Source organism: Salmo trutta, chromosome 26 (assembly GCF_901001165.1).
Source record: "Salmo trutta chromosome 26, fSalTru1.1, whole genome shotgun sequence".
Lineage (NCBI taxonomy): Eukaryota > Metazoa > Chordata > Actinopteri > Salmoniformes > Salmonidae > Salmo > Salmo trutta.
Genome location: NC_042982.1, coordinates 40,027,205 through 40,052,417, shown reverse-complemented (window position 1 = coordinate 40,052,417; position 25,213 = coordinate 40,027,205). Strand labels below are relative to the sequence as shown.

The 25,213-nt window shown below is 45.8% G+C and overlaps 1 protein-coding gene across 1 annotated transcript in view; it reads right to left on the bottom strand.

Moving 5' to 3' along the window:
* Positions 1-25,213, bottom strand: part of LOC115163913 (1-phosphatidylinositol 4,5-bisphosphate phosphodiesterase eta-1-like) — a 118,459-nt gene that overhangs the window by 13,233 nt on the left and 80,013 nt on the right. The window contains 8 exon segments of the mRNA XM_029716112.1: positions 8,290-8,436; positions 10,037-10,121; positions 10,410-10,534; positions 10,736-10,843; positions 13,674-13,853; positions 14,330-14,427; positions 15,579-15,673; positions 21,717-21,779. Coding sequence (XP_029571972.1) covers positions 8,290-8,436; positions 10,037-10,121; positions 10,410-10,534; positions 10,736-10,843; positions 13,674-13,853; positions 14,330-14,427; positions 15,579-15,673; positions 21,717-21,779 — 901 coding nt within the window.

Here is a 25,213-nt window from a genome sequence, read left to right as displayed (position 1 = left end):
AATGAGTCCCAGATCCTGATCACACATCCTAGTGATGTCTATCTAAATGAGTCCCAGGTCCTGATCACACATCCTAGCGATGTCTATCACATCTCTCAAAAGAAACAAGTTGTCCATTACCGTTTGCCCAGTCACACAGTATGCCTGCGCCATGTGAACTATTGTGTCCAAACAACCTTTCAGCCGACACTTCAACAGTATTTTGTAATCCAAGAAGAGCAATGATACTGGCCTCCAGTTCTTCAATAGAGCTAAGTGCCCCTTCTTCTGCAGTAGTGACAGCACTGCCAGCTGGCAGCTGACTGGTAGTACAGAGTTCTCAAAGGACTCCCAAAAGACCTCTAAGAGGTTCCTCCCCAATTCACCCCAGAAACATTTAGAACACTCAGCTGTCAGTCCATCGACCCCCAGAGCACAACCTGGGGAGAGCTGCTGCACAGCCGCTGTTAGTTCCTGAAATTAAAGACCCCCCTCTAGCCTAGCACTCTGATCAGGCCTGGGCTTAGGCAGCCTCTGTAGAATCTCCTGAGCACACTGTGGCAGATCTCGGAGCCCAAAACCCTGTTCCAGCTCCCCTTACTGACATAGATCCTCATAAACCACTAGGAGCCCAGAACCCCGTTCCAGCTCCAGAACTCTGTTCCAGCTCCCCTTACTGACATATATCCTATCTAGCGTTCCTGCTCTAATCCTCCCCTCCACTACCTTCACTCATGTATAAACCCCCCCCCCGTCATACTGCAGCAGGTCCTGTCTAAGCTTCTCAAAAAGCTTAGACCCTCTTCTGGGAGCATAGACATTAACAAACAGAAAACCCCCTATTTCTGTCTGAACCACTAACACACTACAACAAGGAGCTCCTCTTTCAGAAACACAACCACTGTTTATTCATTCACGAGGAGAGAGAGAGAGAGAGAGCTCTCCCCAGACCCAGGGAGATGGAGGTGGAGAGAGATATATCTGCACTCTGGACTGTGGTGAGACAACTTCAACAATATAAAAAGCAAGAGCAGGAGAAGAACCGAGCACTGCAGAAGAGGATTAGACTGCTAGAGGAGAGGTTGAGGGGGATGGCGTGTAACAGATAACAACCCACTAGAGAGGTGGCCACCACCGAAGAGAAGCCAGCAGAACAGCCCACCTCAGCTACCGACAAAAGTCTCGGCACCACAGCAGAACAGTCCACACCAGACCGTGGCCATTGCGTCGACATCACAGCAGAACAGACAAATGAAGAACCCCAAGCCCAGGGGATCTCACCCCCTCTGTTCTGTGACTGCCTCAAAACCAAATGTTTTCCTGGCCCACCACTCCACCCTGGACTTGAACAGCCTCTATGACCAGGTCCACCTATACAAGGCAGCAGTGCCCACCTTCGCCCGGACTCTATAGGACATCACTCTCAAACGCAGCCCCAACACTTCAGACAGGAGCAACAGATCAATAGACACCCCACCCAGACCAGCGAGACACACTCCCAGACCTGCGGGACCCCCCCTGGACCTACACATAGAGGACCCACGCCGAGAGGACCTACATCCAGACCACAACACCACCAGCCACATACACACCCCCACCCCAACCAATCAACACCCACCCAAGTCAACCATGCCCACACCCCATTTAGGCCCCCTCAGATCAGACCTATGCCCCTCCTGCCCACCCCATGCACCCCACCCCCGCAAAGAGGGCCTCAACATGGAAGTCACACATACGCCCAGGTCGTGATCAGTCAAACAGGCCCAACCACCACTCGTACACTAGCCCAAGCCAATGGCATGTACCAGATGCTCAGCAGGCTCTGCTCACACTTACTGGCCTGAGGCCAAACCACACGACTAACAACATTGGAAACTTTATGGAACACAAAGCCTTCACTATCTCACTATCAAGAAACCTGGTATAGAGGAGATGGACCCACTGGTTGTCCTCTAGGTTACAGAGAGCTGGTAGTTCCATCCACCAAACTACCAGGTGAAACAGGGAAGGGACTCAGGGGGTATGCTAATTTGGTATAGAGCAGACCTAACTCACTCCATTAAAGTAATCAAAACAGGAACATTTTACATTTGGCTAGAAATTCAAAAGGAAATTATCTTTACAGAGAAAAATGTCCTCCTGTGTGCTACCTATATCCCCCCACTAGAATCCCCATACTTTAATGAAGACAGCTTCTCCATCCTGGAGGGGGATATCAACCCTTTCCAGGCCCAGGGACATGTACTAGTCTGTGGCGGCCTAAATGCCAGAACTGGACAAGAACCTGACTCCCTCAGCACACAGGGGACAAACACCTGCCTGGAGGTGACAGCATTCCCTCCCCCATATGCCCCCCTAGGCACAACTACGACAACATAACCAACAAACACGGGTCATAACTCCTGCAGCTCTGTCGCAAACTGGGTATGTACATAGTCAAAGGTAGGCTTCGAGGGGACTATGGTAGGTGCACCTATAGCTCATCCCTTGGCAGTAGTACTGTAGACAACTTTCTCACGTCCTCAACGCAGTGTCTCTCAGAGCGTTCACAGTCAGTCCACTGACACCACTATCAGATCACAGCAAAATCAGTCTACTTGAACAGAGCAATACTCAGTCATGAGGAATCAAAGCCAAAAGAACTGAGTAATATTAAGAAATGCTATAGATGGAAGGAATATAGTGTGGAAACCTGCCAAAAAACAATTAGTCAACAACAAATGCAATCCCTTTTAGACAACTTCCTGGACAAAATGTTCCACTGTAATAGTGAAGGTGTAAACTTGGCTTCCCTATCAAATCTAAAAATCTCAAATAGAAAACCGAAGAAAATGAACAACAATGACAAATGGTTTGATGAAGAATGCAAAAATCTAAGAAAGAAATGGAGAAACCTGTCCAACCAAAAACATAGAAACACGGAAAACCTGAGTCTAAGTCTTCACTATGGTGATTCACTAAAACAATACAGAAATACACTACGGAAAAAGAAGGAACAGCACATCAGAAATAAGCTCAATGTAATGGAAGAATCCATAGACTCTAACCACTTCTGGGAAAATTGGAAAACACTAAACAAACAACACAAAGAATTATCTATCCAAAATGAAGATGTATGGGTAAACCACTTCTCCAATATTTTTGGCCCTATAACAAAGAACAAACAGAAAAAACATACATGATCAAATACAAATCTTAGAATCAACTATTAAAGACTACCAGAACCCACTGGATTCTCCAATTATTGAATTATTGTCACGACTTCTGCCGAAGTCGATGCCCCTCCTTGTTCGGGTGGTGCTCGGCGGTCGACGTCACCGGTCTTCCAGCCATCATTGATCCATTGTTCATTTTCCATTGGTTTTGTCTTGTCTTCCTACACACCTGGTAACAATCCCATTCATTACAGGTTGTGTATTTAACCCTCTGTTTCCCCTCATGTCCTTGTCAGAGATTGTTTGTTGTTATGTGCTCGTGTATTTGTATTGGTGTGCGACGGGTTATTTACCCATGTTACTTTTTATGTACGTTGGTTTTGGAGTTTGTTTTATCTTTATTAAACTACTCCAGTTACACCAAGTTGGTTTCTCCTGCGCCTGACTTCCCTGCCACCTACACACACGACAATGACAATTACTGAATGAACTACAGGACAAAACAAAAACCCTCCAACCCAAAAAGGCATGTGGTGTTGATGGTATCCTCAATGAAATGATCAAATATACAGACGACAAATTCCAATTGGCTATACTAAAACTCTAACATCATTCTTAGCTCTGGCATCTTCCTCAATATTTGGAACCATGGACATATTATCCCAATCCACAAAAGTTGAGACAAATTTGACCCCAATAACTACCGTGGGATATGTGTCAACAGCAACCTTGGGAAAATCCTCTGCATTATCATTAACAGCAGACTCGTACATTTCCTCAGTGAAAACAATGTACTGAGCAAATGTCAAATAGGCTTTTTACCAAATTATCCTGTGCGACAGACCACGAATTCACCCTGCACACCCTAATTGACAAACAAACAAACTAAAACAAAGGAAAAGTCTTCTTATGCTTTGTTGATTTAAAAAAAAGCCTTTGACTCAATTTGACATGAGGGTCTGCTATACAAATTGATGGAAAGTGGTGCTGGGGGAAAAACATACAACATTATAAAATCCATGTACACAAACAACAAGTGTGCGGTTAAAATAGGCAAAAAACATACACATTTCTTCCCACAGGGCTGTGGGGTGAGACAGGGAAGCAGCTTAAGCCCCACCCTCTTCAACATATATATCAACGAATTGGCGAGGGCACTAGAAATGTCTGCAGCACCCAGCCTCACCCTACTAGAATCTGAAGTCAAATGTCTACTGTTTGTTGACGATCTGGTGCTTCTGTCACCAACCAAGGAGGCATACAGCAGCACCTAGATCTTCTGCACAGATTCTGTCAGACCTGGGCCCTGACAGTAAATCTCAGTAACACCAAAATAAAGGTGTTCCAAAAAAGGTCCAATCGCCAGGACCACACATACGAATTCCATCTAGACACCGTTGCCCTAGAGCAAACAAAAAAACTGTACATACCTTGGCCTAAACACTCTAATTATCAAAATCCAGAAAAGAGCCGTTAAATTCTACAACCACCTAAAAGGAAGTGATTCCCAAACCTTCCATAACAAAGTCATCACCTACAGAGAGATTAACCTAGAGAAGAGCCCCCTAAGCAAGCTGGTCCTGGGGCTCTGTTCACAAACACAAACACACCCCACAGAGCCCCAAGACAGCAACACAATTAGACCCAACCAAATCATGAGAAAACAAAAAGATAATTATTTATAATGTGTAATGTGTAAGCTTTGACTATGTACAGACTCAGTGAGCATAGCCTTGCTATTGAGAAAGGCTGCCGTAGGCAGACCTGGCTCTCAAGAGAAGACAGGCTATGTGCACACTGCCCACAAAATGAGGTGGAAACTGAGCTGCACTTCCTAACCTCCTGCCAAACGTATGACCATATTACAGAAACATATTTCCCTTAGATTACACAGATCTGTCACGGTTGTCGTCTGTAATGGAGGACCAAGGCGCAGCGGAAGTGTGGATACTCATATTTTATTTCCCCAACAAAAGGAGTAAAGCATCCACCGGAACACAAAAAACCCCGACAGCAGCAGCAACAGTTTGCAGGCTTAAAAACCACAGTGCAAAACAATTCCCCACAACCCCAAAGACAAACACACACACCTATATAGGACTTCCAATTAAAGGCAACTATACACACCTGCCTTCAATTGGAAGTCCCAATCATCAACCCAACATTTAACAAACACAAACCTGCCACGTCCTGACCCCAAAACTAAAACACTAGCTCCATCTGCTGGTCAAGACGTGACAGTACCCCCCCCCCCCTCAAGGTGCAGTCCCCGGAATGCACCTACCAACAGAAAAACACCAACAAAAAACCCATAAACAATAACCCCTAAACACTAAGGGAGGGAAGGGAGGGTGGCTGCCGTCACCGACGGCACTGTGCTACACCCTCCCTCCCCAACCCACCTATCCTGGAGGTGGCTCCGGTTCTGGCCGTTCCAGGCAGTCGGGCCACTCTGGCAGCTCGGGGCAGTCTGGCCAGTCTGGCAGCTCGGTGCAGTCTGGCAGCTCGGGACAGTCTGGGCAGTCTGGCAGCTCGGACAGTCTGGGCAGTCTGGCAGCTCGGGACAGTCTGGGCAGTCTGGCAGCTCGGGACAGTCTGGGCAGTCTGGCAGCTCGGGACAGTCTGGGCAGTCTGGCAGCTCGGGACAGTCTGGGCAGTCTGGCAGCTCGGGACAGTCTGGGCAGTCTGGCAGCTCGGGGCAGTTCAGGGCAGTCTGGCCACTCCGGCAGGTCAGGGCAGTCTGGCCACTCCGGCAGTTCAGGGCAGTCTGGCCACTCCGGCAGTTCAGGGCAGTCTGGCCACTCCGGCAGTTCAGCGCAGTCTGGCCACTCCGGCAGTTCAGCGCAGTCTGGCCACTCCGGCAGTTCAGCGCAGTCTGGCCACTCCGGCAGTTCAGCGCAGTCTGACCTCTCTGGCGACTGTTGACTGGCGGGCAGCTCTGACGACTGTTGACTGGCGGGCAGCTCTGACGACTGTTGACTGGCGGGCAGCTCTGACGACTGTTGACTGGCGGGCAGCTCTGACGACTGTTGACTGGCGGGCAGCTCTGACGACTGTTGACTGGCGGGCAGCTCTGGTGATGGTTGACTGGCGGGCAGCTCTGACGACTGTTGACTGGCGGGCAGCTCTGACGACTGTTGACTGGCGGGCAGCTCTGGCGACTGTTGACTGGCGGGCAGCTCCTGCCCCGTCACACAGCCCTTGTGCCCCCCCCTAAAAAATTATTGGGGGTGCCTCTCGGTCTCCCAGTCCTTGCCAGCCTTCTTCCGCTGCTTGGTCCTGTGAAGGTGGGGAATTCTGTCACGGTTGTCGTCTGTAATGGAGGACCAAGGCGCAGCGGAAGTGTGGATACTCATATTTTATTTCCCCAACAAAAGGAGTAAAGCATCCACCGGAACACAAAAAACCCCGACAGCAGCAGCAACAGTTTGCAGGCTTAAAAACCACAGTGCAAAACAATTCCCCACAACCCCAAAGACAAACACACACACACCTATATAGGACTTCCAATTAAAGGCAACTATACACACCTGCCTTCAATTGGAAGTCCCAATCATCAACCCAACATTTAACAAACACAAACCTGCCACGTCCTGACCCCAAAACTAAAACACTAGCTTCATCTGCTGGTCAGGACGTGACAAGATCCATAAAGAATTTGAAAACAAACCCGATTTTGATAAACTCCCATATCTACTGGGTGAAATACCACAGTGTGCCATCACAGCAGCAAGATTTGTAACCTGTTGCCACAAGAAAAGGTCAACCAATGAAGAACAAACACCATTGCAAATACAACCCATATTTATGCTTATTTATTTTCCCTTTTATACTTTAACCATTTGTACATCGTTACAAAACTGTATATATACATAATATGACATTTGTAATGCCTTTATTCTTTTGGAAGTTATGTGAGTGTAATGTTTTCTGTTCATTTATATTTATTTCACTTTTGTATATTATCTACTTCACTTGCTTTGGCAATGTTAACATATGTTTCCCATGCCAATAAAGCCCCTTGAATTGAATTGACAGAGAAAGAGGCAGAGAGGGAGAGAGAGAGTGACAGAGAGAGAGAGGGGGAGAGAGAGAGGGAGAGGGATAGAGAGAGAGAGGGACAGAGAGAGAGGGAGGGACAGAGAGAGAGAGAGTGACAGAGAGAGAGGGGGAGAGAGAGAGGGAGAGGGATAGAGGAAGAGGCGGAGAGAGAGAGATGGACAGAGAGAGAGGGAGAGAGAGAGATGGAGAGGCAGAGAGAGAGAGAGAGAGGGACAGAGAGAGAGAGGGAGAGAGAGATGGAGAGGCATAGAGAGAGAGAGGGACAGAGAGAGAGGGAGGGACAGAGAGAGAGAGAGAGAGAGTGACAGAGAGAGGGGGGGTGAGAGAGGGAGAGGGATAGAGGAAGAGGCAGAGAGAGAGAGATGGACAGAGAGAGGGGGAGAGAGAGAGATGGAGAGGCAGAGAGAGAGAGAGGGACAGAGAGAGAGATGGAGAGGCAGAGAGAGAGAGAGGGACAGAGAGAGAGAGGGAGGGACAGAGAGAGAGAGAGAGAGAGAGAGACAGAGAGAGAGAGAGGGGAGTGTGAGGGAGTTCAAGGACAGCTCTGTCACAGACAAACAGACGTGTGAATGGACCAGAATAAGCAGTAAGTCATACATAAGGTCCATGTATCATAGTTCACAAGAGAAGACACTGTTGCCTATATGTACAGGCACTTGCCCAGGAGCCTCTGGCACTTCCAATGATGTGATACAAAGTGACATGATACACTCATTCATTAAAGACAACATGCTGGCTTCTACAGTACTGTATGCTCCTTCACTTTATTCCAACACAACTACAGGCATGCTGCACATCCACACACACACACACACACACACACACACACACACACACACACACACATACACACACACACACACAGACTCACACAGACTCACACACAGACTCACACACACAGACAGACTCACACACACAGACTCACACAGACTCACACACACACAGACACTCACACACACACAGACAGACTCACACACACACAGACAGACTCACACACACACAGACAGACTCACACACACACAGACAGACTAACACACACACACGCTCACAAACACATACGCTCACAAACACACACACACAGTCACTCACTGACCTGGCATCAGGCTACTGAAGGCCACAGTCCTCTGGCCCACAAAGTCCCGTCCGATGGGGTCGTGGTCCCAGACGAGGAAACGCACCAGAGCAACCTCCGCCATGTGGATGGTAAAGGACAGGTTCTCCTCCCACACAGGGTTAAAACCTGGACAACACACACTGTGTCAGAGTACACACACACACTCTCTCTCACACACACACACACACACACACACACACACACACACACACACACACACACACACACACACACACACACGCGCGTGCCTCAGCTATGTTTGGGGCATATGCAAAGGGTACTGTCTCTGTGGGAACACACACTCACAACAGGATCTAACAAACTGAGTGACAAATACAACATTGATTCAAGTCCAATGGTCATGTGTCTATGGTGTGTTTGGCCCAGTCCTACCCTGTTGCCTGTCATCTATGTTTAGAATAGATGACTGGGTCTGGGTGGCAGGTCGGGTCAGGTCACAGTCACACTGACTCTCAGAGAGAGAGCAGTAGGGTTCGAGCAGGGAGAGAGAGGAGGGTTCAAGCAGGGGAGAGAGAGGAGGGTTCAGCCGGGGAGAGAGAGGAGAGGGTTCAGCGATGAGAGAGGGAGAGGGTTCAGCAGGAGAGAGAGGAGGGGGAGAGGTTCAGCAGGTGGGGAGAGAGGAGGGTTCAAGCAGGAGAGAGAGGAGGGTTCAGCAGGGGGAGAGAGGAGGATGGTTCAGCAGGGAGAGAGAGGAAAGGGCTCAGCTGGGGGAGAGAGAGGGTTCAGCAGGGGAGAGAGGAGGGTTCAAGTCAGCAGGGAGAGAGAGGAGGGTTCAGCAGGGAGAGAGGAGGGGCTCAGTAGGGTAGAGAGAAGGAGGGTTCAGCAGGGGGGGAGAGGAGGGTTCAGCAGGGGGAGAGAGAGGGTTTCAGCAGGGAGAGAGGAGGGTTCAGCAGGGAGAGAGAGGAGGGTTCAGCAGGGGGAGAGAGGAGGGTTCAGCAGGGAGAGAGAGGAGGGCTCAGCTGGGGGAGAGAGAGGAGGGTTCAGCAGGGGGAGAGAGGAGGGTTCAGCAGGGAGAGAGAGGAGGGGTTCAGCAGGGAGAGAGGAGGGCTCAGTAGGGAGAGAGAGGAGGGTTCAGCAGGGGGAGAGGAGGGTTCAGCAGGGGGAGAGAGGAGGGTTCAGCAGGGAGAGAGGAGGGTTCAGCAGGGAGAGAGAGGAGGGTTCAGCAGGGAGAGAGAGGAGGGTTCAGCAGGGAGAGAGAGGAGGGTTCAGCAGGGGAGAGAGGAGGGTTCAGCAGGGAGAGAGAGGAGGGTTCAGCAGGGGGAGAGAGGAGGGGTTCAGCAGGGAGAGAGAGGAGGGTTCAGCAGGGAGAGAGAGGAGGGTTCAGCAGGGGGAGAGAGGAGGGTTCAGCAGGGAGAGAGAGGAGGGTTCAGCAGAGAGAGAGAGGAGGGTTCAGCAGGGGGAGAGAGAGGGTTCAGCAGGGAGAGAGAGGAGGGTTCAGCAGGGAGAGAGGAGGGTTCAGCAGGGGGAGAGAGGAGGGTTCAGCAGAGAGAGAGAGAGAGAGAGAGAGAGAGAGAGAGAGAGAGAGGAGGGAAAGGTTATGGATCTCTGGAGGTGGTGGTAGTACTATTAGATCACTGTGTGGAGGCACTGATCCATGACATGGTGCAGAGATGACTTGACTGAATGTCATATCTGGTTCTATGGATGAGTGGAGTGTCTGTATGATAAATTGTATAGTGTGTTTGTGTGCGTGTGTGTGTTTTACCGTTGTCGTCCACTACTCGAGTCTGCTCCTTGCAGCAGTCCACTGGCAGGCCGATGATCTCCACCTCTACAAACGGTCAATGATTCTGAGCAGAAGAGGGGAACACAGTTACAGCAGCATTGGGGCTTAGCAACACTATGCTAATAGTTCAATGATCTGAAGCAGAAGAGGGAACACAGTTACAGCAGCATTGGGGCTTAGCAACACTTTGCTAACGGGTCAATGATCTGAAGCAGAAGAGGGAACAGAGTAACAGCAGCATTGGGGTTTAGCAACACTATGCTAACAGGTGGCAACACATTTATAAGCCAAAGAGATTATTGAGCAAATTATCCATTTTGTTGGCAGAAAATGTGTCTGTGTGTGTGTGTACCTCTCCTCGGTCCCCCAGCATAGAGTCTGGTGGTTTGGGAAGCTGCTGTCCACTGATGATCTTCAGCACCAGCTGTTTCTTGGGGTAGGCAGGGAGGGGGTCGTCACTGAAAGGGTTGAAAGAGCCTGAAGGAGTAAAACAACCAATCAGAACAGTAAAACGACAGAGTGCATCCTCAATAGTCTAGAATCACATAAACTCCTCATCTCTCCCTGTGTGGTGTGTGTGTGTGTGTGTGTGTGTGTGTGTGGTGTGTGTGTGTGTGTGTGTGTGTGTGTGTGTGTGTTGTGTGTGTGTGGTGTGTGTGTGTGTGTGTGTGTCAGTACCTTTACACATGGGTGGAGGTTTGAGGACGTAACCACAGCCTCCGTTCACCATGAACTTGGCTCTGTTCAGCTGCATCATCCGGCCCTCTGTCTGGTAGTTCAGAGCCACTGAGGAAAACACATTTATCTATCTGTTCATCCTCTGATCAAATACACACAGGGGTTCTGTCTGGGAACAGGGAGGCGTGGTGGAGAATATGGCTGAAATCACAGAGAGAGAGAGAAAGAGAGAGCGTGCGAGACAGACAGACAGACAGACAGACAGACAGACAGAAAGAGACAGCGTGCGAGAGAGAGAGAGCGAAAGAGACAGCGTGCGAGAGAGAGAGAGAGAAAGAGACAGCGTGCGAGAGAGACAGAGAGAGAAAGAGAGAGAAAGAGACAGCGTGCGAGAGAGAGAGAGAGAGAGAGAGAGAAAGAGACAGCGTGCGAGAGAGAGAGAGAGAAAGAGACAGCGTGCGAGAGAGACAGAGAGAGAAAGAGAGAGAAAGAGACAGCCTGCGAGAGAGAGAGACAGAGAGAGAGAGAAAGAGAGCGTGCGAGAGAGACAGATAGAGAGAGAGAGAGAGAGAAAGAGACAGCGTGCGAGAGAGAGAGAGAGAAAGAGAGAGAAAGAGAGCGTGCGAGAGAGACAGAGAGAGAGAGAGAGAGAGAGAGAGAGCGTGCGAGAGAGAGAGAGAGAAAGAGACAGCGTGCGAGAGAGACAGAGAGAGAGAGAGAGAGAGAGAGAGAGAGAGACAGCGTGCGAGAGAGAGAGACAGAGAGAGAGAGAAAGAGAGCGTGCGAGAGAGACAGAGAGAGAGAGAGAGAGAGAAAGAGACAGCGTGCGAGAGAGACAGAGAGAGAGAGAGAGAAAGAGACAGCGTGCGAGAGAGAGAGACAGAGAGAGAGAGAAAGAGAGCGTGCGAGAGAGACAGATAGAGAGAGAGAGAAAGAGAGCGTGCAAGAGAGACAGAGAGAGAGAGAGAGAGAGAAAGAGACAGCGTGCGAGAGAGAGAGAGAGAGAGAGAGAGAGAGAGAGAGAGAGAGAGAGAGAGAGAGAAAGAGAGAGAGATTGTTTCCCCATTTCCACTTCCACTGATGGTCAGTCTGGTCTGAACAACACAACTAGACCAAGAAATTTGATCTCAATGAACGTGGCAACAATCCCGCCACAGAACACGGTGTTAAGGGATTAGGAGGAAAACAGAAAAGGAGAGGAGATTCCAGTAGACAAGAGTTCACAGTAGAGGTCAAAGGTCCTCAATGGTACCTGGCAATCAGAACCTATGCTCCACAAACTCTTGTTGTTTACAGTAGGAGAAAGAGAGAGAGAAAGAGAGAAAGAGAGAGAGAGAAAGCGCGAGAGAGTGTGCCATCACAGCAGAAATATTTGTGACCTTTTGCCACAAGAAAAGGGCAACCAGTGAAGAACAAACACCATTGTAAAATCAATCTATATTTATTTTGATTTATTTTCTCTTTTTTACTTTAACTATTTCTTAACTATGACATTTGAAATGTCTTTAATCCTTTGGAACTTTTGTGAGTGTAATGTTTACTGTTCATTTTTTATTGTGTATTTCAAGTCGTTTGAATTTAATTGGATTGAGAGAGAAAGAGAGAGAGAGAGAGAGAGAGAGAGAGAGAGGTAGTCAAGAGGACTGGGGGAGTGGGGGTAGATAGAGCAATTATTATCTGGCTAAAAATACTGGAATCAGTTATAGAACCCATTGCCCTTTATGGTTGTGTGGTCTGGGGTCCGCTCACCAACCAAGAATTCACAAAATGGGACAAACACCAAATTAAGACTCAGCATGCAAAAATATCCTCTGTGTACAACGTAAAACACCAAATAATGCATGAGCAGAATTAGGCTGATACCGCTAATTATCAAAATCCAGAAAAGAGCCGTTAAATTCTACAACCACCTAAAAGGAAGTGATTCCCAAACCTTCCAGAACAAAGCCATCACCTACAGAGAGATGAACCTGGAGAAGAGTCCCCTAAGCAAGCTGGTCCTGGGGCACAAACAGACCCCACAGAGCCCCACGACAGCAACACAATTAGACCCAACCAAATCATGAGAAAACAAAAAGATAATTACTTGACACATTGGAAAGAATTTACAAACAAACAGAGCAAACTAGAATGCTATTTGGCCCTAAACAGAGAGTACACAGTGGCAGAATACCTGACCACTGTGACTGACCCAAATTTAAAGAAAGCTTTGACTATGTACAGACTCAGTGAGCATAGCCTTGTTATTGAGAAAGGCCACCGTAGGCAGACCTGGCTCTCAAGAGAAGATAGGCTATGTGCACACTGCCAACAAAAAATATATATTATTTACTTCACTTGCTTTGGCAATGTTAACATATGTTTCCCATGCCAATAAAGCCCCTTGAATTTAATTGAGAGGACTGAGGGAGAGAGAGAGGCAGTGAAGAGGACTGAGGGAGAGAGAGAGAGGGAGAAGGACTGGGGGAGAGAGAGAGAGGGAGAAGGACTGGGGGAGAGAGAGAGAGGCAGTGAAGAGGACTGGGGGAGAGAGAGAGAGGGAGAAGGACTGGGGGAGAGAGAGAGAGGCAGTGAAGAGGACTGGGGGAGAGAGAATGACTGGGGGAGAGAGAGGAGGACTGGGGGAGAGAGAGAGAGGCAGTGAAGAGGACTGGGAGAGAGAGAGGAGGACTGGGGAGAGAGAGAGAGGAGGACTGGGGAGAGAGAGAGAGGGGAGAAGGACTGGGGGAGAGAGAGAGGCAGTGAAGAGGACTGGAGAGAGAGAGGAGGACTGGGGGAGAGAGAGAGAGGAGGACTGGGGGAGAGGAGGTAGATGGCCGGGCAGAGATATGTATTCTTTTGTATTTGTTTATTTAAAAAATATATATTTAATGCCATATGCTTTTTTACTTATCAGCAAAACATGACAATAAGATCGTTCAGACGTGTTGTTTCTTACCCAGCTGACAGCCCACATTCCAGTAGAGCTGAGGATTGAAGTTGGACGAGTCTATCCGGTAGGCTGAGGGGTAGATTCTAGACAGCTGTCGCTGGTTGAAACATAGGAAGCGCTCAGCTCTGTGGTTCACTAGCTGCTGGGCACGAGTCTCACTGAATGACAGAACATTCCCCGGAGTACCTGACAGACGAGAGGAGAGAGGGATGAGAGAGGAAATGAGGAGAGGAAAGGGCTGAGCAGTGAGTGAAAAAGGAGATAGATGAAAAAGAGAGAGGGTATGGAAGTGAGAGAAGGAGAATAGGGAGAGAGAGAGAGAGAGAGAGAGAGAGACAGAGAGACTGAATGGGGTGGGGAAGAGGACGGGGTGGAGGGATAGAGTGAAAGAGAGAGGGAGTGGAAATGAGAGAAGGAGAGATAGGGGGAGAGAGAGAGAGAAGGAGTGGAAATGAGAGAAGGAGAGATGGGGGAGAGAGAGAGAGAGGGAGTGGAAATGAGCGAAGGAGAGATAGGGGGAGAGAGAGAGAGGGAGTGGAAATGAGAGAAGGAGAGATAGGGGGAGAGAGAGAGAGACTGATGGGTGTGGTGGGGGTTGTTTTTGGATTGGTTAAGGGCTTAGCAGAGAGAGATAATGTCTTTAAGAGTGTGTGTTTTCTTACTGTCGTCCAGTCCCTCCTGAGAGGCCACAGAGTTAGTGAAAACAACCAGGTCTGACAGATCTCTACTCAGCTTCATTGTCTTCCTCTTCCTCCCTCCCCTACAGCAAGAAGAAAACACAGAAAGAGTATGAAGGAGGAAGGAGAGGTAGAATGGATAAAGAGGCAGAGTAGAATGGATAGAATTGAGTAGAAATGAGAAAGTAGGACGGAAAGACATGCACAGTGACAACAGCATGGGAAGTAAAGCGGAGTGTCCATCAAAGTGACAGTTTACACCCCACAGAGAAGGGCATCACAGTTTACACCCCACAGCATCACAGTTTACACCCCACAGCATCACAGTTTACACCCCACAGCATCATAGTTTACACCCCACTGAATCATAGTTTACACCCCACAGCATCACAGTTTACACCCCACAGAATCATTGTTTACACCCCACAGCATCACAGTTTACACCCCACAGCATCACAGTTTACACCCCACAGGGAAGATCATCGCAGTTTACACCCCACAGAGTCACAGTTTACACCCAACAGGGTCACAGTTTACACCCAACAGAATCACAGTTTACACCCAACAGAATCACAGTTTACACCCAACAGAATCACAGTTTACACCCCACAGGGAAAAGCATCACTTGGAAATACCTAACACAGACCAGATCAAACAGCTTTCATTGACACACTAAAGGGTTATGGAGGCAGGCCAACAACACACACACACGCACGCACGCACGCACACACACACACACACGAAGAGCCTTACATCCACCTTGACTGTCCCTGAAGACACATACATAATGTATTAACATTTCACACTTTTACACACACACACGTGATCGACTATTCGAAGAAGATGGGACACACACACACACACGTGATCGACTATTCGAAGAAGATGGGACACACACAGACACGGCACTTCAAAGTCTGGTTACGGTCAATAAATAGACACTTAGGGCACTCAAAGGAGATTAAGGGCGCGTAAAAAGGGTTTAGGGTCCTTCAAACACATGAGTGGAAGTTGCTCCAGGCTGCAGCTTGCTGTTCTGTCAGGTATAGCAGGATTTGAGCTGACAGAACAGAAGAACCTAACTCACTAATCCTAATTTGAAATCCATGCATGTAATTTCACTATGACATAACACATGATTTACGTGTGAATGTTGAGTTCTCCATGCAAATCTCAAGGTGGGAGTCAGCAATGAGCATGGGTCAGTATGACGAGAGAGCCATTGAGAGCTGACCTGGTGATCTGTCCTCCCGCCTCTCTCCCAGAGGTCTCCTGTCCGTCCTCCTCTCCATCCGTACTCTGGGACTTCAGCCTGGATTTAGAGTGTCTCTGCAGGGGGGGGGGGGGGGGGGAACACACACACACACACAGATAATTCCAATTAGCATTGCTCATGCCCATACATGTAGCAGTCATAGTTCTACATTTAGCGGTCCTACATTTAGCGGTCCGACATTTAGCGGTCCGACATTTAGCAGTCCGACATTTAGCAGTCCGACATTTAGCAGTGCGACATTTAGCAGTCCGACATTTAGCAGTCCGACATTTAGCAGTCCGACATTTAGCAGTGCGACATTTAGCAGTCCGACATTTAGCAGTCCGACATTTAGCAGTCCGACATTTAGCGGTCCTACATTTAGCAGTCCTATATTTAGCAGTCCGACATTTAGCAGTCCGACATTTAGCGGTGCGACATTTAGCGGTCATATATTCATACATTTAGCAGTCCGACATTTAGCGGTCCTACATTTAGCAGTTCGACATTTAGCGGTCCGACATTTAGCGGTCCGACATTTAGCAGTCCGACATTTAGCAGTGCGACATTTAGCAGTCCGACATTTAGCAGTCCGACATTTAGCAGTCCTACATTTAGCAGTCCTACATTTAGCAGTCCGACATTTAGCAGTCCGACATTTAGCAGTGCGACATTTAGCAGTTCGACATTTAGCAGTCCGACATTTAGCAGTCCGACATTTAGCAGTCATATATTCGTTAATTTAGCATTCATACATTTAGCAATACTACATTTAGCAGTCCGACATTTAGAAGTCCGACATTTAGCAGTCCTACATTTAGCAGTCAAACATTTAGCAGTCTGACATTTAGCAGTCCGACATTTAGCGGTCATATATTCATTAATTTAGCATTCATACATTTAGCAATCCTACATTTAGCAGTCCGACATTTAGAAGTTCTACATTTAGCAGTCAAACATTTAGCAGTCTGACATTTAGCAGTCCGACATTTAGCGGTCATATATTCATACATTTAGCATTCATACATCTAGCAGTCCTACATTTAGCAGTCTGACATAAGCATGCCCCTTTCAAAAAATGCAGAACTAAGAACAGATATACAGTGGATATAAAAAGTCTACACACCCCTGTTAAAATGCCAGGTTTTTTTGATGTAAAAGAATGAGACAAAGATAAATCATGTCAGAACTTTTTCTACTGTTAATGTGACCTATAATGTGAACAATTCAATTGAAAAACAAACTGAAATCTTCGAGGGGGAAAAATGAAAAATAAAAACCTTACAATAACCTGGTTGCATAAGTGTGCACACCCTCTTATAACTGGGGATGTGGCTGTGTTCAGAATTAACCAATCACATTCAAACTCATGTTAAATAGAAGTCATTACACACCTGCCATCATTTAAAGTGACTCTGATTAATCACAAATAAAGTTCAGCTGTTCTAGTAGGATTTTCCTGACATTGTCTTAGTTGCATCTCAGAGCAAAAGCCATGGTCTGCAGAGAGCTTCCAAAGCATCAGAGGGATCTCATTGTTGAAAGATATCAGTCAGGAGAAGGGTGCAAAAGAATTTAAAAAGCATTACATATACCATGGAACACTGTGAAGACAGTCATCATCAAGTGGAGAAAATATGGCACCACAGAGACATTACCAAGAACTGGACGTCCCTCCAAAATGTATGAAAAGACGAGAAGAGAACTGGTCAGGGAGGCTTCCAAGAGGCCTACAGCAACATTAAAGGAACTGCAGGGATTTCTGGCAAGTACTGGCTGTGTGCTACATGTGACAACAATCTCCCGTATTCTTCATATGAATGGGCTATGGGGTAGGGTGGCAAGACGGAAGCCTTTTCTTACAATGAAAAACATCCAAGCCCGGCTGAAGTTTGCAAAAACAAACATCAAGTCTCCCAAAAGCACGTGGGATGTGTGTCATGGTTTGATGAAACCAAGGTTGAACTTTTTGGCCATAATTCCAAAAGGTATGTTTGGCGCAAAAACAACACTACACATCACCCAAATAACACCATACCCACAGTGAAGCATGGTGGTGGCAGCATCAGCTTTGGGGCTGTTTTTCTCCAGCTGGAACCGGGGCCTTAGTCAGGGTGGAGGGAATTATGAACAGTTCCAAATACCAGGCAATTTTGGCACAAAACCTTCAGGCGTCTGTTAGAAAGCTGAAGATGAAGAGGAAGTTCACCTTTCAGCACGACAACGACCCAAAGCACACATCCAAATCCACGAAAGCATGGCTTCACCAGAAGAAGATTAACGTTTTGGAATGACCCAGCCAGAGCCCAGACCTGAATCCAATTGAACATCTCTGCGGTGATCTGAAGAGGGCTGTGCACAGGAGATGTCCTCGCAATCTGACAGATTTGGAGCGCTTTTGCAAAGAAGAGTGGGCAAATATTGCCACATCAAGATGTGCCATGCTAATAGACTCCTACCCAAAAAGACTGAGTGCTGTAATAAAATCAAAAGGTGCTTCAACAAAGTATTAGTTTAAGGGTGTGCACACTTATGCAACCAGGTTATTGTTTTATTGGGGGGGTTTTTTCCTCAAAGATTTCAGTATGTTTTTCAATTGAATTGTTCACGTTATAGGTCACATTAAAGGTGGAAAAAGTTCTGACATGGTTTATCTTTGTCTCATTATTTTACATCACAAAAACCTGGCATTTTAACAGGGGTGTGTAGACTTTTTAAATCCACTGTAGCCCTTGGTTCACTCCAGACCTGACTGCCCTTGACCAGCACAAAAACATCCTGTGGCGGACTGCAATAGCATCGAATAGTCCCCGCGATATGCAACTTTTCAGGGAAGTCAGGAACCAATACAGGCAGTCAGTCAGGAAAGCAAAGGCTAGCTTTTTCAATCAAAAATGTGCATCATGTAGCTCTAACTCCAAAAAATTTTAGGACACTGTAAAGTCCATGGACAACAAGAGCACCTCCTCCCAGCTGCCCACTGCACTGAGGCTAGGTAACACGGTCACCACTGATAAATCCATGATAATCAAAAATTTCAATAAGCATTTCTCTACGGCTGGCCATGCCTTCCTCCTGGCTACTCCAAACCCGGCCAACAGCTCCACCCCCCCCCCCCACAGCTACTCGCCCGAGCCTCCCCAGCTTCTCCTTCACCCAAATCCAGATTGCAGATGTTCTGAAAGAGCTGCAAAACCTGGACCCGTACAAATCAGCTGGGCTAGACAATCTGGACCCTCTCTTTCTAAAACTATCCGCCGCCATTGTTGCAACCCCTATTACCAGCCTGTTCAACCTCTTTCATATCGTCCGAGATCCCTAAAGATTGGAAAGCTGCCGCGGTCATCCTCCTCTTCAAAGGGGGTAACACCCTAGACCCAAACTGTTACAGACCTATATCCATCCTGCCCTGCCTATCTAAAATCTTCGAAAGCCAAGTTAATAAACAGATCACTGACCGTTTCAAATCCCACTGTACCTTCTCCGCTGTGCAATCCGGTTTCCGAGCCAGGTCACGGGTGCACCTCAGCCACGCTCAAGGTACTAAACAATATCATAACCGCCATCGATAAAAGACAGTACTGTGCAGCCGTCTTCATCGACCTGGCCAAGGCTTTCAACTCTGTCAATCACCGCATTCTTATCGGCAGACTCAATAGCCTTGGTTTCTCTAATGACTGCCTCGCCTGGTTCACCAACTACTTTGCAGACAGAGTTCAGTGTGTCAAATCGGCTTGTATTTGTTCTCAACTAGCCTACCTGGTTAAATAAAGGTGAAATAAAAAATAAAATTAAAATAAATTTAGCGGTCCTACATTTAGCAGTCCGACATTTAGCAGTCCTACATTTAGAGGTCATATATTCATACATTTAGCATTCATACATTTAGCAGTTCGACATTTAGCAGTCCTACATTCAGCAGTCCTACATTCATACATTTAGCATTCATACTAAACAGCAGTCTGACATTTAACGGTCCGACATTTAGCGGTGTGAGATTTAGCGGTCTGACATTTAGCAGTCCTACATTTAGCAGTCCGACATTTAGCGGTCCGACATTTAGCGGTCTGACATTTAGCGGTCCTACATTTAGCAGTCCGACATTTAGCAGTCCTACATTTAGCGCTCCTACATTTAGCAGTCCGACATTTAGCAGTCCGACATTTAGAGGTCATATATTCATACATTTAGCATTCATACATTTAGCAGTTCGACATTTAGCAGTTCGACATTTAGCAGTCCTACATTCAGCAGTCCTACATTCATACATTTAGCATTCATACATTTAGCAGTCCGACATTTAACGGTCCGACATTTAGCGGTCTGAGATTTAGCGGTCCGACATTTAGCGGTCTGACATTTAGCGGTCATACATTTAGCGGTCATACATTTAGCAGTCCTACATTTAGCAGTCCTACATTCAGCAGTCCTACATTCATACATTTAGCATTCATACATTTAGCATTCATAAATTTAGCGGTCCGACATTTAGCAGTCCGACATTTAGCAGTCCGACATTTAGCGGTCAAACATTTAGCAGTCCTACATTTAGCGGTCATATATTCATACATTTAGCATTCATACATTTAGCAGTCCTACATTTAGCAGTCCGACATTTAGCAGTCCGACATTTAGCGGTCATATATTCATACATTTAGCATTCATACATTTAGCAGTTCGACATTTAGCAGTCCTAGATTCATACATTTAGCATTCTACATTTAGCAGTCCAACATTTAATGGTCCGACATTTAGCAGTCCGACATTTAGCAGTCCGACATTTAGCGGTCCCGACCATTTAGCGGTCTGACATTTAGCGGTCCTTACATTTAGCGGTCCATACATTTAGCAGTCCTACATTAGCAGTCCTACATTTAGCAGTCCTACATTCAGCAGTCCTACATTCATACATTTAGCATTCATACTTTTAGCAGTCCGACATTTAGCCATCCGACATTTTAGCAGTCCTACATTTAGCAGTCATACATTTAGCAGTCCTACATTTAGCAGTCCTACATGTAGCGGTCATATAGTCATACATTTAGCATTAATACATTTAGCAGTCCTATATTTAGCAGTCCTACATTATTTAGCAGTCTGACATTTAGCAGTCTGACATTTAGCAGTCCGACATTTAGCAGTCATATATTCATACATTTAGCATTCATACATTTAGCAGTCCGACATTTAGCAGTCCGACATTTAGCATTCATACATTTAGCAGTCATACATTTAGCAGTCCGACATTTAGCAGTCCGACATTTAGCGGTCGTATATTCATACATTTAGCATTCATACATGTAGCACTCAAAACATAAGCTACTAGTGTGTGTGTGTTTGTGTGTGTGTGTGTGTGTGTGTGTGTGTGTGTGTGTGTGTGTGTGTGTGTGTGTGTGTGTGTGTGTGGTGTGTGTGTGTGTGTGTGGTAGAGGAAGAGGTAGCATAACATATCTATTAAAGTTCAAGTGGAGGAGTGGAGGAGAATGTTGTCAGTAATTACAGTCTTCAGGCTGCTCAGTGGGTAGTACACACACACACACACCACTAGTAGCAACATGTATGACTGTTAACATGAAAAAGCCATTTCCTCCTTGTGGAGGGGATTAGCAACAGCGTGACACACACACACACACACACACACACATACCAACTAGACAATTAAACCGGATCAAGAGACTGGATCAATGTAAGAGAGAGGGAGATGAGACATGATAAGTACTCTTCAAGCAGAAGAAACAGACAGACAGACAGACAGACAGACAGACAGACAGACAGACAGACAGACAGACAGACAGACAGACAGACAGACAGACAGACAGACAGACAGTTAGCAGGGCTTTCTTCAGCCTCACAAACTGGACCCTGTGTCAATAGATCACTATCCTGACTTCTGAGGCTCAACATCTAAACCCCATCACTAGAAAACCAATGGTTTAGTTTTAAATAGAAAGGACTTTTCCCATTGGCAGATCTGAGACAGTACAAACATTGCTGAGTTACGATCTGGAGATTATGGACAAAGATATTTAACAAGCAATAGAGACATGACCATCTGGTAGGACATCTTGATGTCTGTAACGGACAAAGATGACAGTGAAAGTTCAGAGATGATCTCACCTTTTGCTTGATGTTGCTGATGAATGATCGACTTTGGGATTTTTTAAGTCCCTCTTTGGGATTCTAGAGGGACAAAAAAAAGACAAGATGAGCTAAGAGATTACTGCTGTACACACCTCCATCCACACCATCCTATATAACTACTGTCTATACACACCATCCTATATAACTACTGTCTATACACACCATCCTGTATAACTACTGTCTATACACACCATCCTATATAACTACTGTCTATACTGTCTATACACACCATCCTATATAACTACTGTCTATACACACCATCCTATATAACTACTGTCTATACACACCATCCTATATAACTACTGTCTATACTGTCTATACACACCATCCTATATAACTACTGTCTATACACACCATCCTGTATAACTACTGTCTATACTGTCTATACACACCATCCTATATAACTACTGTCTATACTGTCTATACACACCATCCTATATATAACTACTGTCTATACACACCATCCCTATATACTAGTCTATACACACCATCCTATATAACTACTGTCTATACACAACATCCTGCAAAACTACTGTCTATACTGTCTATACACACCATCCTGTATAACTACTGTCTATACACACCATCCTATATAACTACTGTCTATACACACCATCCTATATAACTACTGTCTATACTGTCTATACACACCATCCTATATAACTACTGTCTATACTGTCTATACACACCATCCTGTATAACTACTATCTATACTGTCTATACACACCATCCTGTATAACTACTGTCTATACACACCATCCTGTATAACTACTGTCTATACACACCATCCTATATAACTACTGTCTATACACACCATCCTATATAACTACTGTCTATACACACCATCCTATATAACTACGGTCTATACACACCATCCTATATAACTACTGTCTATACACACCATCCTGTATAACTACTGTCTATACACACCATCCTATATAACTACTGTCTATACACACCATCCTAGACAACGACCTGTCTATACACACCATCCTGTATAACTACTGTCTATACACAACATCCTGCAAAACTACTGTCTATCTGTCTATACACACCATCCTGTATAACTACTGTCTATACACACCATCCTATATAACTACTGTCTATACACACCATCCTATATAACTACTGTCTATACTGTCTATACACACCATCCTATATAACTACTGTCTATACTGTCTATACACACCATCCTGTATAACTACTATCTATACTGTATATACACAACCATCCTGTATAACTACTGTCTATACACACCAGTCCTTATAAATACTGTCTATACACACCATCCTATATAACTACTGTCTATACACACCATCCTATATAACTACTGTCTATACACACCATCCTATATAACTACTGTCTATACACACCATCCTGTATAACTACTGTCTATACACACCATCCTGTATAACTACTGTCCATACTGTCCTATACACACCATCCTGTATAACCTTACTGTCTATACACACCATCCTATAACTACTGTCTATACTGTCTATACACACCATCCTATATAACTACTGTCTATACTGTCTATACACACCTATATAAACTACTGTCTATACTGTCTATACACAATCCTATATAACTACTGTCTATACTGTCTATACACACCATCCTATATAACTACTGTCTATACTGTCTATACACACCATCCTATATAACTACTGTCTATACTGTCTATACACACCATCCTATATAACTACTGTCTATACTGTCTATACACACCTTCTATATCTTTTTTTTATTTTATCCTTCAACTCCCCAATGGGCTCGGGAGGGAGAGGTGTGAGTCATGTGTCCTCCAAAAAAATTACACACCAAACCACACTTCTTAAACCTCTACAGGATGGGTGTCCCTAAACCGGGACGGTTGTTGCTAACGTGTGCTAAAGTGACTAGAATGACTTTGTATAGAACAGCCAACTTTCCAGGACATAGACATATCTGATATGGGCAGAAAGCATACATTCTTGTTAATCTAACTGTAGTGTCCAATTTACAGTAGCTATTACAGTGACAAAATACCATGCTATTGTTTGAGGAGAGTGCAAAACAACAAAAAACTTTTATCACGGCAACTGGTTTGATACATTCACCACTGAAGGTAAATAATGTACTTACATTCAGTAATCTTGCTCTGATTTGTCACTGAGGGTTCCAGAGATAAAATGTAGCATAGTTTTGTTGATAAAATCAATTTCTATGTTCAAATGTAGGAACTGGGTTCTACAGTTTGACCCCACTGTTGTCTCTGCCTCCACACCCACCCCGCCCGGCCATCTAGATGTGTGAAAGTTAGTGTATAAGCTAATGATCCATCATGTGTGACATTTATGGGAGTGTGTAAACTAAAAAATATATATTACCATAGCATTTTTATATGTTCTCTTATAGTTAAGTACTTGAACAAGTATCAATTGACCAATTCGGCACTTTTGGCAAACACCTGGCAGCCTTGATACAACATATTGTGCAGTAATGTAATTCTTCACTGGAATCGTCCGAAACTTTGTACACACACTGCTGCCATCTGGTGGCCAACATCTAAATGACACATAGACGCCTATCTGAAAGTATGGCCTTTCTCTTACATTTCAAAGATGCAGTTTTTTTTGTATTCTTTAACCAGAACTAATGTGTATATTCTCCAACATTAATTCACATTTACACAAACTTCAAAGTGTTTCCGTTCAAATGGTATCAAGAACATGCATATGCATAGGTAATTACCCTCTTAAGGATAGTACCCATTTTTTTAATTTTCGCCTAAAATGACATACACAAATCTAACTGCCTGTAGCTCAAGACCTGAAGCAAGGATATGCACATTCTTGATATGCATATTCACTCGCCCACTTAACCTGGAAGCCAGCTGCACCAATGAGGAAACACCTTTCAAATGATGACCATAACGTCCAAACACACATTTCATAGACACTATATTTGACATTGCTTGTTCTAATATTTGTATATTTCTTAATTCCTTGTTGTTGTTGTTGCATGTATTGTTATCTATTAGTGCACTGTTGGAATATAAGCATTTCTTTACACCCACAATAATCTTTTCGCAGAATATGTGTATGCAACCAATCAAATTAGATTTTATTTGTGTGTATGTGTGTGTGTCTCTCGAGTCATCACAGCCTCATTATTAGCCTGGAGCTAGAGAACCCTTAACCGACACCAAGCAATAAACTGGTACATCTGTGTAGGAGGGAGAGAGGGGGAGAGAGGGGGAGAGAGGAGGGAGAGAGAGAGGGAGAGAGAGGAAGTGAGAGGGAGAGAGAGAGGGAGAGAGAGGGAGAGAGAGGGAGAGGGGGGGAGGGAGAGAGGAAGTGAGAGGGGAGAGAGAGGGAGAGGGAGAGAGAGAGGGATAGAGAGAAGAAGTAAGAGGAAGGGAGAGGGAGAGAGAGAGGGAGAGAGGAAGTGAGAGGGAGAGAGAGCGAGAGGAAGGGAGAGGGAGAGAG